General features: G+C 41.8%; 2 protein-coding genes across 2 annotated transcripts; both read right to left on the bottom strand.

Moving 5' to 3' along the window:
- Positions 1-3,591: 3,591 nt before the first annotated feature.
- On the bottom strand, positions 3,592-6,654 carry LOC107575718 (absent in melanoma 1 protein-like). The gene is made up of 4 exons (XM_016262064.1): positions 6,215-6,654; positions 5,508-5,634; positions 5,205-5,234; positions 3,592-3,597 (listed from the first exon to the last, which is right to left on the bottom strand). The coding sequence occupies exons 1-4, from the start codon at positions 6,340-6,342 to the stop codon at positions 3,592-3,594; spliced, it is 291 nt and encodes a 96-aa protein (XP_016117550.1). The 5' UTR covers positions 6,343-6,654.
- Positions 6,655-7,793: 1,139 nt separating this feature from the next.
- On the bottom strand, positions 7,794-16,413 carry LOC107575717 (microtubule-associated protein 1B-like). The gene is made up of 4 exons (XM_016262063.1): positions 16,340-16,413; positions 12,568-13,307; positions 9,122-10,774; positions 7,794-8,976 (listed from the first exon to the last, which is right to left on the bottom strand). Exons 1-4 carry the CDS (start codon positions 16,340-16,342, stop codon positions 7,794-7,796), a joined length of 3,579 nt encoding a protein of 1,192 aa, XP_016117549.1. The 5' UTR covers positions 16,343-16,413.
- Positions 16,414-17,041: the final 628 nt, after the last annotated feature.

Below are 17,041 nucleotides of genomic sequence, written 5' to 3'. Positions count from 1 at the left end.
TTGTGTTGTGTTGTGTTGTGTTGTGTTGTGTCGTGTCGTGTGTTGTTGTGTCGTGTCGTGTGTTGTCGTGTCGTGTGTTGTTGTGTGTCGTGTCGTGTGCTGTCGTGTCGTGTCGTGTGTTGTTGTGTCGTGTCGTGTCGTGTGTTGTTGTGTCGTGTGTTGTTGTGTGTCATGTCGTGCCGTGTCGTGTGTTGTTGTGTCGTGTCATGTCGTGTCGTGTGTTGTTGTGTGTCATGTCGTGCCGTGTCGTGTGTTGTTGTGTCGTGTCATGTCGTGTCGTGTGTTGTTGTGTGTCATGTCGTGCCGTGTCGTGTGTTGTTGTGTCGTGTCATGTCGTGTCGTGTGTTGTTGTGTGTCATGTCGTGCCGTGTCGTGTGTTGTTGTGTCGTGTCATGTCGTGTCGTGTGTTGTTGTGTGTCATGTCGTGCCGTGTCGTGTGTTGTTGTGTCGTGTCATGTCGTGTCGTGTGTTGTTGTGTGTCATGTCGTGCCGTGTCGTGTGTTGTTGTGTCGTGTCATGTCGTGTCGTGTGTTGTTGTGTGTCATGTCGTGCCGTGTCGTGTGTTGTTGTGTCGTGTCATGTCGTGTCGTGTGTTGTTGTGTGTCATGTCGTGCCGTGTCGTGTGTTGTTGTGTCGTGTCATGTCGTGTCGTGTGTTGTTGTGTGTCATGTCGTGCCGTGTCGTGTGTTGTTGTGTCGTGTCATGTCGTGTCGTGTGTTGTTGTGTGTCATGTCGTGCCGTGTCGTGTGTTGTTGTGTCGTGTCATGTCGTGTCGTGTGTTGTTGTGTGTCATGTCGTGCCGTGTCGTGTGTTGTTGTGTCGTGTCATGTCGTGTCGTGTGTTGTTGTGTGTCATGTCGTGCCGTGTCGTGTGTTGTTGTGTCGTGTCATGTCGTGTCGTGTGTTGTTGTGTGTCATGTCGTGCCGTGTCGTGTGTTGTTGTGTCGTGTCATGTCGTGTCGTGTGTTGTTGTGTGTCATGTCGTGCCGTGTCGTGTGTTGTTGTGTCGTGTCATGTCGTGTCGTGTGTTGTTGTGTGTCATGTCGTGCCGTGTCGTGTGTTGTTGTGTCGTGTCATGTCGTGTCGTGTGTTGTTGTGTGTCATGTCGTGCCGTGTCGTGTGTTGTTGTGTCGTGTCATGTCGTGTCGTGTGTTGTTGTGTGTCATGTCGTGCCGTGTCGTGTGTTGTTGTGTCGTGTCATGTCGTGTCGTGTGTTGTTGTGTGTCATGTCGTGCCGTGTCGTGTGTTGTTGTGTCGTGTCATGTCGTGTCGTGTGTTGTTGTGTGTCATGTCGTGCCGTGTCGTGTGTTGTTGTGTCGTGTCATGTCGTGTCGTGTGTTGTTGTGTGTCATGTCGTGCCGTGTCGTGTGTTGTTGTGTCGTGTCATGTCGTGTCGTGTGTTGTTGTGTGTCATGTCGTGCCGTGTCGTGTGTTGTTGTGTCGTGTCATGTCGTGTCGTGTGTTGTTGTGTGTCATGTCGTGCCGTGTCGTGTGTTGTTGTGTCGTGTCATGTCGTGTCGTGTGTTGTTGTGTGTCATGTCGTGCCGTGTCGTGTGTTGTTGTGTCGTGTCATGTCGTGTCGTGTGTTGTTGTGTGTCATGTCGTGCCGTGTCGTGTGTTGTTGTGTCGTGTCATGTCGTGTCGTGTGTTGTTGTGTGTCATGTCGTGCCGTGTCGTGTGTTGTTGTGTCGTGTCATGTCGTGTCGTGTGTTGTTGTGTGTCATGTCGTGCCGTGTCGTGTGTTGTTGTGTCGTGTCATGTCGTGTCGTGTGTTGTTGTGTGTCATGTCGTGCCGTGTCGTGTGTTGTTGTGTCGTGTCATGTCGTGTCGTGTGTTGTTGTGTGTCATGTCGTGCCGTGTCGTGTGTTGTTGTGTCGTGTCATGTCGTGTCGTGTGTTGTTGTGTGTCATGTCGTGCCGTGTCGTGTGTTGTTGTGTCGTGTCATGTCGTGTCGTGTGTTGTTGTGTGTCATGTCGTGCCGTGTCGTGTGTTGTTGTGTCGTGTCATGTCGTGTCGTGTGTTGTTGTGTGTCATGTCGTGCCGTGTCGTGTGTTGTTGTGTCGTGTCATGTCGTGTCGTGTGTTGTTGTGTGTCATGTCGTGCCGTGTCGTGTGTTGTTGTGTCGTGTCATGTCGTGTCGTGTGTTGTTGTGTGTCATGTCGTGCCGTGTCGTGTGTTGTTGTGTCGTGTCATGTCGTGTCGTGTGTTGTTGTGTGTCATGTCGTGCCGTGTCGTGTGTTGTTGTGTCGTGTCATGTCGTGTCGTGTGTTGTTGTGTGTCATGTCGTGCCGTGTCGTGTGTTGTTGTGTCGTGTCATGTCGTGTCGTGTGTTGTTGTGTGTCATGTCGTGCCGTGTCGTGTGTTGTTGTGTCGTGTCATGTCGTGTCGTGTGTTGTTGTGTGTCATGTCGTGCCGTGTCGTGTGTTGTTGTGTCGTGTCATGTCGTGTCGTGTGTTGTTGTGTGTCATGTCGTGCCGTGTCGTGTGTTGTTGTGTCGTGTCATGTCGTGTCGTGTGTTGTTGTGTGTCATGTCGTGCCGTGTCGTGTGTTGTTGTGTCGTGTCATGTCGTGTCGTGTGTTGTTGTGTGTCATGTCGTGCCGTGTCGTGTGTTGTTGTGTCGTGTCATGTCGTGTCGTGTGTTGTTGTGTGTCATGTCGTGCCGTGTCGTGTGTTGTTGTGTCGTGTCATGTCGTGTCGTGTGTTGTTGTGTGTCATGTCGTGCCGTGTCGTGTGTTGTTGTGTCGTGTCATGTCGTGTCGTGTGTTGTTGTGTGTCATGTCGTGCCGTGTCGTGTGTTGTTGTGTCGTGTCATGTCGTGTCGTGTGTTGTTGTGTGTCATGTCGTGCCGTGTCGTGTGTTGTTGTGTCGTGTCATGTCGTGTCGTGTGTTGTTGTGTGTCATGTCGTGCCGTGTCGTGTGTTGTTGTGTCGTGTCATGTCGTGTCGTGTGTTGTTGTGTGTCATGTCGTGCCGTGTCGTGTGTTGTTGTGTCGTGTCATGTCGTGTCGTGTGTTGTTGTGTGTCATGTCGTGCCGTGTCGTGTGTTGTTGTGTCGTGTCATGTCGTGTCGTGTGTTGTTGTGTGTCATGTCGTGCCGTGTCGTGTGTTGTTGTGTCGTGTCATGTCGTGTCGTGTGTTGTTGTGTGTCATGTCGTGCCGTGTCGTGTGTTGTTGTGTCGTGTCATGTCGTGTCGTGTGTTGTTGTGTGTCATGTCGTGCCGTGTCGTGTGTTGTTGTGTCGTGTCATGTCGTGTCGTGTGTTGTTGTGTGTCATGTCGTGCCGTGTCGTGTGTTGTTGTGTCGTGTCATGTCGTGTCGTGTGTTGTTGTGTGTCATGTCGTGCCGTGTCGTGTGTTGTTGTGTCGTGTCATGTCGTGTCGTGTGTTGTTGTGTGTCATGTCGTGCCGTGTCGTGTGTTGTTGTGTCGTGTCATGTCGTGTCGTGTGTTGTTGTGTGTCATGTCGTGCCGTGTCGTGTGTTGTTGTGTCGTGTCATGTCGTGTCGTGTGTTGTTGTGTGTCATGTCGTGTCGTGTCGTGTCGTGTCGTGTGTTGTGTGTCGTGTCGTGTTGTGTGTCGTGTCGTGTTTAAACGTTAAAACTAACACCAAAACCATACAAAAGTTATTCATGGAAATAAAATGAAAAACAGCTAACACTTCTCATATTCATGTAGTTTAACTTGATGTACTTAAAACTGAAATAAAAATTTATAAAAACTACAAAGCTATAATAAAAAAAACAACGACAAATAAAACATGCAACAAAATTACTAAAACATTAGCCTAAAATTAAAATGGAAAATATGAAAAATTGTTGTGAGCTAAAACTAAAACTATTAAAATTATTTTGCTAACAGAAATAAATCTGAAATAAAATAAACTATAAATATTAAATGAAAAAAGTAAACTTAAAAAAAAAAAAACTAAATGTAGAAATGCTGCCTTTACAAGTAACTGAAAAAGCAGAAGTCAAAATACTGAAACTGAAATGAAAATAAATTAAAGCTAAATATTTAAAGACGCATAAAGAAATATATATATATATATATATAAAAAACAATCTAATAAAAAAAAAAGCACACAAAGTTACTTAAAAAGCAAACTAAAATTAAACTAACTAAAACTATTAAAAATTGTTTCATTAAAAAAAAAGACAAAAGAAATGTTTCTTTGGCAAATAACTGTAAAATCTGTCAAATAAAATCAGTCTTTAAAATTATTAAAACTGAAATGAAAATAAAGCTACAGATTTAAATATATAGAAACATTTAAAGAAAACAAAAACTACTAAAAATGCCAAAAGCACATCTCAAAATTACTTTGAAACTAACTAATCTAAACTAACTAAAACTATTAAAATTGGTTTTGTTAATGGAAATAAAGCTGAAATAAAATATAAATATTAGACTTAAAATGAGAAAATCTGAAATGTTGCCTTGGCAAGAAACTAAACCTAAAATAAAAAAATTATTAAACCTAAAACTGATAAGAAAACGAATTAAACTAAATATTTAAGAATATATAAATAAATCAACTAATAAAAATGGCAAAAGCACGTAATAAAATGACTCAAAGGTGACTAAAGTGAACCTCTAGACCGGAAACCATGAATGATCGCTGCAGTAGTGTGAGTGAGTGAGTGAATGAGTGAGTGAGTGAGTGAATGAGAAAATACTAAGAAATAAAAAATTCTATATATTTCTATAAAAAATATATAATTATAATTAATTATATGTAAAAAGAATATATATATAATATATACTAAATATATTTTAAATATACAGAAACAATATTAATAGTAATAGGAAAAACTAAATAATAATAATAATAATTTAGATTTAAAAAAAAAATTGTAATAAGGAATTAGAACTAAATTATATCTATCTATCTATCTATACATGTGTATATATACATATAAAACCAAAATAAAATGAAATAATAATGGTTTTATACAAAAAGAGGAAAATTGGAACAACATACCATAATAATAATATTAATAATATATAATAGAAATTTTAAATAATATAAAAAGTTTTATACTACAATAAATAAAATACATGAAATACATGAATATATTAGGAAAATATATTAAAAATGAACAAAATAATAATAAAACCAACAACATTTACACACACACACACACACACATTTATAAAACATATAATATGGATAATAAATAAACATAAAAATAATTTATTTCACAAACCTGGAAGTGGCAGGAGTTTTCTAGATTTTCCTGAAATATTAAATATACACATTAATAACTGATCTTAGTTCATTATATTCCAGTTATAGAGTCAACAAAACTGTCAGAACTGATTCTATTTCCCGTCGCCGCCGTCACTGCGAGTGATTCATCAGCCCACATTATTCTGAAGGATATAAATGTGTCTCTATTCATCAAACGTCAGCAATCCCTCGTATTCTCCAGACGCTGCTCAGCATGCGATCGATCGCTGATGATCAGATCAGCCGTTGCTCTCCGTCATGATTACAGAGCGACTCTCACCAGAATGACGGGGACGGCGGAGGAGATCCGGCTGTGGGATGAGCCCCAGTCCTCCGGGCTTCCGTACAGACCCTTCTCCAGAACATACTGCTGACCGGAGAACCCCGGACCCTCGAACGCCACCCACCTACAAGAAACCAGTCAGACTTATTCATTTCTGTCCACTGTGGCAGAGCTACAGCGCTGGGTGGAAAAGAGCAGCGTGAACATTCTGCTAAACGTCTCTTTTTCTGTTTTACTGAAGAATGACAGTCATACGGGCTTGAAGCAACATGTGGGCGAATAAAGGATGATTATTCCTTTAAAACTAACGTGCAGCTAGATTCACGTCACAAGAATGTTCAGTTGATTCAGTATGAGGAGAATGCAGATGCAGTTCTGGGGTAGAAACGTCCCGAAGGTCGTCAGTGTTTAATGCTTCACATTCCATGATGCCCAAACTGACGTTCAACGCAGCGAAACTACAGCAACTCCCAAAATAATGAGACTCACAGAGCCGCGGCGCCCACACATGAACAAATACAGACCTGCCTTCATGCATGCATGCGTCTCACACACAAACACGCCTCTGTCTGTACTAGAAAAATGTGTGAGCGCTTCAACTTTAAACAAGCCTGTATGTTTATACATTGTGAAAGGCGGTGCCCTTTACACAAAAATCAGGTGAGCTTTTATTTACGGACTCTAGAATGAAGAAAGCGACTCACACTCCGGACAGGACCTCGATGGAGCGCGTCTGCGGGCCGTAGCGTGTGTTTGCGGTATTTTCCAGCGGCTCCAGGAGGTCGATGCTGACGCCGCGCTCCGAGAAGTCCGGCTCACTAAACATCTTCATATGAGGGGAGGAGAAATCCTGAAAAACAAAGCCTTTTACAGCCCTCAGTTGTCTTAAATTAGAAAGCAGTTGGTTCTGGTTCTGCTATTTCCTGCTATTGTGGTTTTCCTAAATCAGTAAGAGAGCTGGTTTCGGGTTCTCCTGTGTTTCTTAGACATGTTTACACAGTTCAAAATCAACTGAACAGAGCACAGCGTTCAGTGTTTTTATGGCTGGTGCTTTAAACGAGACGAATTAAGGCAGGATTTCCAGTTATATTTACATTCATGCATTTAGCAGACGCTTATAAAGTGACTTTCCACAGAGGAACAATTGTGAGCTGATGAATAGCTAATAATAATTAATTAAATCATTAAAATGTCAAATTAAATATTAATTAAAAAATAAAACACCATATATGTATACTTACATATCATGTGACTCATAACAGTCATCGAAGAACTGTGCTGTTAAATTATTGAAATATTTTATTTTATATTATTTAGTTTTCTATATACAGTATAATGTTTCTCTTCATATTTTATATACAGTATATATGCCTGGTTGTTTGTTTTATGTTAGGGTAGAATAAACTGAAAAGCAATGGTGATTAAAATGTTAAAAAATTTAAAATGTTTCATTTACCAGTTAAATACTGCAAAAGAATTTAGTTTTTACAAAATATGGGGGAAAACTATTGAAATATTAACCTAAAATTAGGAGATTGAGGAGTACACTGGACAAATCTGGTGTAGGATTGCAATCAATAATTGCAAATAAAATTTTCACAAATTATAAAAAAATAAAAATATACACAAAAAAAACAGCAAATGACACATTGAATTTAAACAAGAAATTTAGAAGTAGAAAGACTGAAATAGTATTCTCTTTTAAAACGCACTCCAGTACAACTAAATTAATTTAAGGGGGTCCTATAATGCTTTTTTTCACTTTTTCAACTTTAGTTAGTCTAAAATGTTGCTGTTTGAGCATAAAAAGATCTGCAAAGTTACAAAGATCAAAGTCCACTTCAAAAGGAGATATTTTATTTAACAGAAATCACAACACACCCTGGCCCAGCTAGCCGATCACAGCACACACTGGCCCATCACAGCACACACTGACCCATCACAGCACACACTGGCCCAGCTAGCCAATCACAACACACCCTGGCCCATCTAACCAATCACAGCACACACTGGCCCATCTAACCAATCACAACACACCGGCCCAGCAAACCAATCACAGCACACACTGGCCCAGCTGACCAATCACAACACACCCTGGCCCATCTAACCAATCACAACACACCGGCCCAGCAAACAAATCACAGCACACACTGACCCAGCTGACCAATCACAGCACACACTGGCCCAGCTAGCCAATCACAGCACACGCTGGCCCAGCTAGCCAATCACAGCACACACTGGCCCAGCTAGCCAATCACATCACACACTGGCCCAGCTAGCCAATCACAGCACACCCTGGCCCATCTTTTTATTAGATGAGACTGGTGATTGTGCGATCTTTTCATCAGTTGATGCTAGTAGATACATATCTTTTTCATCAGTTCTCTTTCTATCAGCTGAGTCTGAAGGAGGTGTTGTCTTTGCATTAGTTGAGGACAGTAAACTGGAGATGACCTCATTAAATGAGGCAGGCAGAGTTTTGTTCTTCTCATCACTGGAGCCTAATGAAGCAGAGATTGTCTCAGTTGTTGTTGCTGGCGGAGGTGTAGTCTTTCCTTTAGTTGAGGCAGGTAAAGTGGAGGTTTTCTCGTTGGTTGAGGCTTGTGGAGAGGTGGTCTTTTCGATAGTCATCCTTTTGTTAGCTGACTCTGATGGAGTTTTGTTCGTTTCATTAGTTGAGGCAGGCAGAGTTTTGTTCTTGTCATCACTGGAGCCTAATGAAGCAGAGATTGTCTCAGTTGTTGTTGCTGGTGGAGGTGTAGTCTTTCCTTTAGTTGAGGCAGGTAAAGTGGAGGTTTTCTCATTGGTTGAGGCTTGTGGGGTCTTTTCGATAGTTGTTGGTTTTTCAGGTGTGGTTGTTGCATTGGGTGAGGCTGCTGGGGGAGTGGTCTTTTCATTAGTTGTTTTTTTATTAGCTGAGTTTGATAAAGTTGTGTTGTTGTTATCACTTGAGGCTGGTAAACTGAAGGCTGTATCATCTGTTGAGGCTGGTTTAGCGGTAAACTTTTTACTGACCTGGCCAGACTGCTCGGTGGACGCTTCAGTGGCTTCAGATGAAAATGAGCTCAGAGATAGACTTTCATTATTGGATGGTATTTCAGGTAAGGTATTTCCAAGTATTTCTTCTCCAGACTGCTTAAGACTGTCAGAAACCTGATCTCCTGTCTCTACAGAGTGTATATCGCCATTCACTTTGGATGTCTTTTCTGTGCTGGTGATTTTACTCTTGGTTTCTTTGGTGCCTCCATTTTTAGTTTCAGTGTCAGGCTTTTGTTGCTGTTGTAAATCCCTTTTACTAGATACCGTCTGTGTCTTCTGTTCTTCTCCGCTCTCTGATTGGCTCCGTGGGGGCGGCCCATCTCTTTTGGGACCGCCTCCCTCTGTAGGTGCAATTTGAGGTGAAATTATGCTGTCCATTTGGTCCAGTGCAGGGTTTGGTGTTGCCGGTGTCTTGCTTGTAGAAGTGGTGTTTTCTTTAGTCTGATCGGACAATTCAGCGCATGAGTTTTTCTCAGTAGTCTGAGTTTCTTTACCTTGACTGGTTGCCATAATTGTTGTGTCTTCCTGTCTCACAGCAGAGGTGTCCTTTCGGTGTCTTGCTTGTAGAAGTGGTGTTTTCTTTAGTCTGATCGGACAATTCAGCGCATGAGTTTTTCTCAGTAGTCTGAGCTTCTTTACCTTGACTGGTTGCCATAATTGTTGTGTCTTCCTGTCTCACAGCAGAGGTGTCCTTCGATTTACCTTGTTTTGTTTTACCTTCTACTTTCTGCTCGGTTGGCTTTGATGTATTGAATTCATTATGTTTGTGTGTCTCAGTTGTTTCTGTAACAAGGTCGTTTTTCTGGTTCTGACTGGTAATCTCAGTCAAACAGTCTTTTTCTTGACTCTTTTGGTTCATCTTTGACAGTCTTTGTGCCGATTTTGGGTTATTTTCAGGGGTGTTTTCCACTATAGACACAAACGCAATGGTGTCTTTCTCAGGTAAGACCAGCGTATCCGTCTCACTCCCTCTGTTTCGCATGGCATCGTTCCTAAAGGGTGCAGCGCTGCTATTGGCTGGCTCAGAGGAGTCTTTAGATCTGGCCTCTTTCAGGTCCTCTGGGGACAGTGGTTTTTCATCTTTTGTCACAGATGGATCTGGTTTCCCTGACTCTCCAAACAATGAGTTTACAATCAAGTCTCTGTTCCTCTGCTCGTCTCCCTTCTCTCCTTCTGAGTGCTGCTTTTTGTTGCTGTTTTTTTGTTTCTCTTCCATTTTTGAGTCGATGTCGGTCCGTATCTTCTCTTTATTTGAGCTGTTCTTTCTGGATATAGAAGGATGTGTATCAGAAGCCACTATCTGTGCTTCAAAGTCACCGCTATTCCCTCTCTCCTCATCCTTGCTTTTCACTTCTGTAGGAACTTTTGTGTCCGCATGTGAAGTCTTCTTTGAGTCAGATTTTTTCTTTGTGCTATGCATAATTTCTGCTGCTTTCTCCAACTTTGGAGGGACTGTAGGTTTTTTGCTTGCGACCTCCCCAGCAGAGTTGGGTCTTTCTTTATTAGAAGTGCTCGGCTCTGTGGTCTTTACGACATCTCTTGCATCAACAAGAGGTTTGTCCTTGTTGTCCTTGACCTCCTGTTTACCTTGACCCATTTCTTGTTTAGTGGGGCTCAGCGGATCTTTGCCTCGACGTTTTTTCAATCGCGTGCCTGTCCGGTTAGGTGATTTAACCTGCGGTGTCTCATCAGTAGGTGATGAAACTGTCGGGAGAGAATCCGCCTCTTTATTCCCAACGTTTGAGTCACTTGTGCTCTCTGACAATGCAGGTGTTGGATTGTAGGATTTAGAGTCTGTTTGATCTATAGTTAAATGAGGTTTGGATTTAACCTTTGGCTCTCCGCTGGTATCCGTCTTTGCTGTAGATTTTTCAAAACGTCCAGAATAAGATATTTCAGCCATTTTTGAATGTCCTTCGTTCAACGTACGACCAGACGGCAACGTCAGCTGCTCTTCCCCCCTCCGCCCCGCGCCGAAATTCTTCGCCCTCTCTTTAACCGTTTGGTTTGGAGGTGCAGAACTGGACCGCGTTCCGGCATGTTCTGTGAAATCTCTGAGACGACTGGCCACATTTCGAGCTGGAGAAATATCCAGGCGAAGCAGGTTTGTAGAGCTACTAACTGCACTGGTGGCTCCTCTCTCGAACAGACTGATTTTGTCTGCGATTTGGGCCTTGTGATGACTGGACTTTACATTGGTGCCGTCTACTCTGTCCTCTGGAAATCTGTAAAATATCAAAGAATAAAGATCAAAACTGATTCAAATATCAAGTTCACAAGTCCCCAGGAGTTAATGAAGAAACTGATTTTTACCATTTTTGTAATTTGCACTATTGATGACGTACAATTTTATATCTACACTGTTATATGTATAATTTTTTTTCCCCCCAATTTTTTTCAATAGTTTTTTAAATTTACACACATATATATATATATATATATAATAAACTGCATATATTTTTTGTCATCCCCCCCCCCTTCTCTCTCTCTCTGTCTCTTTGTAACAAGAGGCTAGTCTTAGCCACGCCCACATATTAACCAGCTGTCTTTGATGATTCATTAATTAACACTAGTTTAAGAATACCTGTTTGAGCAAATTATGTGTGTCCTGAAGAAGGCTGTTTTGCCGAAACGCATAGATCTACTTTTAACTAGTTGTAATGATTTAAGCCCAGTTCATTTTTCATTTCATTTTTATTTCACCACGTGAGTGCCTTGGAAGAATTTCGTCTACATAATCAAGTTCACATTATTCATATTAGCATCCACTCCCTTCGTTAGCTGTTGACTCATTGTCTTTCTTTCCAATTTCTCTCGCTTTGTCTACTCTTCAGTTCTTTCTCTGCTTGAAGCAAGCCACAAATCCATTAAGAAACTGAATTCCCCTTCTTCCTTTGCAGGGTTTCTGCATGATTTATGAAGGCAAATTTAAGACTTCTTAAAGAAAGTTAAGGAATAAGTTAAAGGGAACACAATTCTAAAAATGTAAATGTCGGAGAACAAAATGAGTTGAATTAGCAACACTTCAAAGTCTGAAAATACAACTTCCAGCAGGTCTACATTGCTTTTTTAATTCCTTTTACACACAAAAAATAGCTCAACTATGGAAATCACTCTTAATGTACCTTTTGATCACACTGCAAAAAAAGTATAATGTTCTTTTTGTATTTTTGTCATTTTCCAGTGCAAATGTCTAAAAAAATAAAATCAAGTTGGATGCTAAAAAGACATATGAAGTCTTGTTTTTTTGAGAAATTTATACAAATGGGGTGAATTTATGATAAAGGACAAATATCAGCCCACATATTTGTTCTTGCTTTAGGCATAAACTCACTTAATTTTGTTCAGTTCATTTCTTCACTTAGTATCTCCAGTAAATGTATCTTTATTTAAGGATGTTTAGATATTTGTACTGGAAAACAAGACATAACAACACAAAATACTGACATTTGCATTGCGTGCAACACTGCCACGATTTGATGAATTTAAGACTTTCTGCTCCAATTTAAGACCTTGATTTGTGGAAGGGGCGAATTATACTTTAATATACGTCAAAATATCTCCTTTTGTTTTCAGCAAAAGAAAACCATAGCAGGTTGGAATGCCGGTTATTTTTAGGTGAACTATCCCTTTAAGAGCTGCTGATGCATACAGAAGAAAAATGCAAGGCTGACATCTAGAAAAACTGGCATTTAACTATGTAAACACTTAATTGTCATGAAAAAGCTTTCTCTTTTCAATGCAGATAGCTCGTGGAACCAGGTCAGGATCATTAACCAGCAGGTTATTTTTAATGTTTACAGCCCAGAGGAATGGCAAGTACCTGATAGCCAACTAAGAGAACGTATTTCACATGACGCTTTGTCCTGATAATCTTCAAGAAAGATTTCCGACGCTTCCGATTCAAGTCCAAACAGCGACTTTTGCATTAAAAGGCCCTCAGATCAAATCAAACCCAAGATTATTGTACGTTATTCCTGTAAGCACAGCGATAAACAGGTCAAACAGGTAAATTTACCTTGCTCTTTCATCAGATCTAGGCCGTTTGGTGTCTTTAAAAGTCACATTTTGTTCTTCATTTTGGTCCTCCGAGGCGACCACCACCTTTTTAGCGAAGACCACCTCGCTGTGAGACACTTTGATGCTCCTGCGTTTGGATTCGGCGCTCTCCGTCAGCCTCACCACCCGTTCCTCGTCCATATCTGAATAAACCAGCGCCGCTTGGACGAGCGAATCCGGCGAGTTCGGCAAATCAGCGTCTTCGCTCAGGCTCGCTTGGGCCCATTCCTCTCGGACGACATCCTCACCTTTACCTGAGTTTGGCACTTCTGCTCCGGAGGCTCCTGGAAGGCTGTTTGCCGCCTCCTCAAAAGCTGAGTCAGCGCATGCTTTCCGCGGGCCGCTCGTCAAACTGGTTGCTACAGGGCTTTCAGGTTGGGGATTGGTTGGGGATTTAGCTCCGTCCCCATCCCCGTGAGAGCTCCGCCTCCTCCTGCCAGATCTCCTCCGGCCCATTTGTTCAAAGCGTTCAGGTGGCCTTTTCCTCTCAAGCGACTGACTGCGTTCGAGTCTCAGATGTTTGGCATTCCGGTCGAGGGTTGGGCTCGCCTCTGCGGGATCTGTCTCGTCTGCTCTGGTTTCTCCGTGGTCCTCCTCTTGCTGTGTTTGGGAGGTGGGATCATCTCTGCCCCAACCCCACGACAGCCAGCTCCCGATGCGACTCAACACCCCTGGACTGCGCTCCTGTGGACTCTCAGCCTGCAAACACACACACAAACACACGTGAAATCCTGAGAGTCTGATCTGTAACACACACCAGAGGCAGAAATGAAGGGGCAAAATTTGCCCCCGGAAATTAACCTGCATAATTACCTTATGCATATGTGTTGTTTTTATCTCAAATATTTACATTTGTGTCCCTGGAGCACAAAAGCAGTCTTAAGTCTCTGGGGTATATTTGTAGCAATAGCCAACAATACATCGAATGGTTCAAAATTATAAATTTTTCTTTTATGTCATTAAGAATATTAAGTAAAGATCATGTCCCATGAAGATATTTTGTAAACTTCCTACCGTAAATATATCAAAACGAAATGTTTGATTAGTAATATGCATTGCTAAGAACTTCATTTAGACAACTTTAAAGATGATTTTCTCAATATTTAGATGTTTTGCACCCTCAAATAGTTGAACAGTCAAATATTGTCCGATCCTAACAAACCATACATCAATGGAAAGCTCATTTATTCAGCTTTCAGATGATGCATAAATCCCAATTTCGAAAATTGACCCTTATGACTGGTTTTGTGCTCCAGGGTCACATTTAACCGGTTACTTTAATCATTCACATGTATATAGACTGTTACATCAACAAAAGCCATCGTTACACTGCAAATGTGGAACAGAACCGGCATCTGGCATGGCATTTATGGGCGCTTTCGAAGCACTGCTTCACGAAGCTTCGAAACCTTTGTGAATGGTTTCGAATCGGTGCTTCGGAGCGCATATCAAACTCCCGAAGTCACATGATTTCAGCAAACGAGGCTTAGTTTCGAAATTTCAATGGTTCAGCTGAACCGGTTTTTACCTGATCTCAGATCAGGTTTATAAATTTGTAGACATTTTTAATTATTCATTAATTAAAAAAAGAAGTTAATAGTTCCTGATTGGCCTGTTTAGACAAGTCCTCCATAAAACAAACAATACGAGTTTTGTTGTGTTATGGTGTTTCGAGCGCTTGGAACAGCTAATCATTTTGCAAAGCAACTGGAGCAATTGATTCAGAGCTTCGAAAAGGTTTGTTTCCCCCATCACTGGTTAATTGCTCTTAACTTGTTCATTAAATGCTAACATGCTAATTGGAAATGCTTTGAATGAGTAAACCAATATAAACTAAGCTCATGCTCGAAATTATAGTCTAAAGTTAAAAAAACAGAGATTTTCACCAAATAACGTTGCAAATCAGAGCCAAAATTGGTGCAAAAGTCAAGTACGTCAGCCTTAATTCTTGGAAACAAAGTTGCAGGATTTTGAAAAATGTAAAACATATAGGATGCAAAACCCTAAATGTCTAATATTCTGCACTATTTCTAGGTCACCGATGAATCGGATCATGCAAGTGCTGCTGTCATCAAAGCCAAAGACCAAACACAAACACATTCTCAATCTCATGGTCATTTTTCAATTCAACTTTTCGCTCAAATGATGTAGTTTGTGATGAAAAACAGCATTCAGAAATGCAACATAGAAGCATTTGCACAAGCAAAGCCCACTAATCTGCCATTTAATCAGCCTCAGCTTACAGTTGTTAGTAAAAAACAAAAACAGACACATAAATCCCTCAATATAACTATGCTAAACACAGTTTCTGGTACTAAACCGGTGATAACCATCACTGTCACTGAAGCTTAAAAGGATAGTTTCAACAAAAAAATGAAAATTCTGCTAAACAGCCATTGACTTCCATAGCATGGAAAAAAAAGCCAGACAAAGGCTACCGCCAACTATTTGGTTACCAGCATTCTTCAAAGTATATTTTTCTCAGAGCATCAGAAGGAAGAAACTCATACAGGTTTTGGAACAAACATTTTGGAGTAAATGATCAAATTTCCATTTTTTTTTTTTTTGGTGAACTGCCCCTTTAAGGAGAAACTTGTTTATTCTAAAACAAGTATTTTGGGAAGGCATTATTCAAAGTTTAACTTTATATCTAATAACTTTTATCAAAGTGTTCTCTCTCTATAGAAATAGACAGTCTGAGAGAACATTTCGTTACAGTTACAGAACAAATAAAAACGAGGAAAAGTATGAATAGGAAACAAAGTGCATGCTATTCTCAAAAGTCGTTCTACAGAATCTCATGCAGTCCATTAGGCAGAAATGCATCAGAGCTGTTGAGAAACTCACGGTCTGCGGCGAGCGAAACACCCAGAGGAGCGCGTCTTTCGTGAAGTGATCCAGCCCTGCGGCTCAGTGGAGCTCCGGATCGATCAGAGCGATCAGACGAGCGGCTCATTAACGGAGGCTTCGGGCGATGCTTAATTCTGAGTGCGCTGCAGCACGCGCGCGGAGAGACACGGAGGGAGGCAGAGCTGGATTGGGTTTCAGAGGATCAGATGAACCCAATCCAACACCGTGAACAAGAGCACATTCAGAAACGCGTTTCCAAGCTCCCAAAGCTCCCAAATATACACGTTCCTGAAGTGACGTTTATGGAATCTTCTTATATTTGATAAACATTCAAAGCATTCTTTGAATTTCTCAACATTCTCAAAATTCTCATTTGTAGCTTGAACGTTCTAGGAAACGCTTTCTGTAACCTTTGCATAACGTTCTAACCATGACAGGAAAACTGCACATTTTAACGTTTTAGCGACAATGTTCCCACAACGTTTTCATCGCCTAAATTTGTAACCTGGAACCTGTAGATGTTTTTTTTTTAAAGAACAGCAGGTTAAGTGACACCTGCAAAACTCTTGTGGTATAATTTCCGAAGGATAATAATCAAGATATTTAGATCAAATCCACTCATGCATGCATTCTCCTCGTCCATTATTAAAACAAATGCAGAGAGACTCACAGCTGTTGAGAGTATCGCTGGAGATGGATCTGATGCTGGAGTTCTAGTGTAAAGAAAGAGAAAGCTCAAACGCCCGCGCTAATTATTTACCTGAGCGTCACACCCACACCTTTAATGCTCAAGTACAGACCTGTTCAGACGGATTCTCACTCAAACACAAAACCATTCTGACCAGTCAAGTGTGTAAACAAGGAGAAACGTGCCAGCTTACCATGATCCAGCGGGTCAGGACATCAGCATCAGCTCCTGTAGAAATCTCACCCCAAACCCGTATAATGTCACCTGTGTGAGTCCACTGTCAGAGGAACAGGTGATCAAATTTCCATCGCGACACACACACACACACACACACACACACACTGAATTATTCATGCATGCAGGCCTCCCCACCCACGGTTAGACTTTGGCGTCGACACCAGAGTCTACATGCTTTAATGAGCAGGGAAACAAATGAAGAATCTTGCAGAGTTCACACGCGTCTTTGGGAACTTGCTTCGACTTGATGATTTTACAGACTGACAGACTGGTTAATGAAGTTTCCCTTTCATGGGAACTTCGAACTGCGTCCTCTAGGGGTCGCTATGGGGAACATAGAGTACGCAGTGTCTGGTTCCCTACTCAGGGAACCATGGTTACATAAGTAACCTGAGACGTTCCCTTTCAGGGGAACTTCGAACTGCGTCCTCTAGGGGTCACTATGGGGAACATAGAGTACGCAGTGTCTGGTTCCCTACTCAGGGAACCATGGTTACATAAGTAACCTGAGACGTTCCCTTTCATGGGAACTTCGAACTGCGTCCTCTAGGGGTCGCTATGGGGAACCTAGAGGACGCAGTGTCTCGTTCCCTACTCAAGGAACCATGGTTACATAAGTAACCTGAGACGTTCCCTTTCATGGGAACTTCGAACTGCG

The sequence above is a fragment of the Sinocyclocheilus grahami genome, unplaced genomic scaffold, assembly GCF_001515645.1.
Source record: "Sinocyclocheilus grahami isolate Dianchi unplaced genomic scaffold, SAMN03320097.WGS_v1.1 scaffold2836.1, whole genome shotgun sequence".
NCBI classification, from domain to species: Eukaryota; Metazoa; Chordata; class Actinopteri; order Cypriniformes; family Cyprinidae; genus Sinocyclocheilus; species Sinocyclocheilus grahami.
The sequence above is the reverse complement of the archived record's forward strand: the minus strand, read 5'-3'. Positions and strand labels throughout refer to the sequence as shown.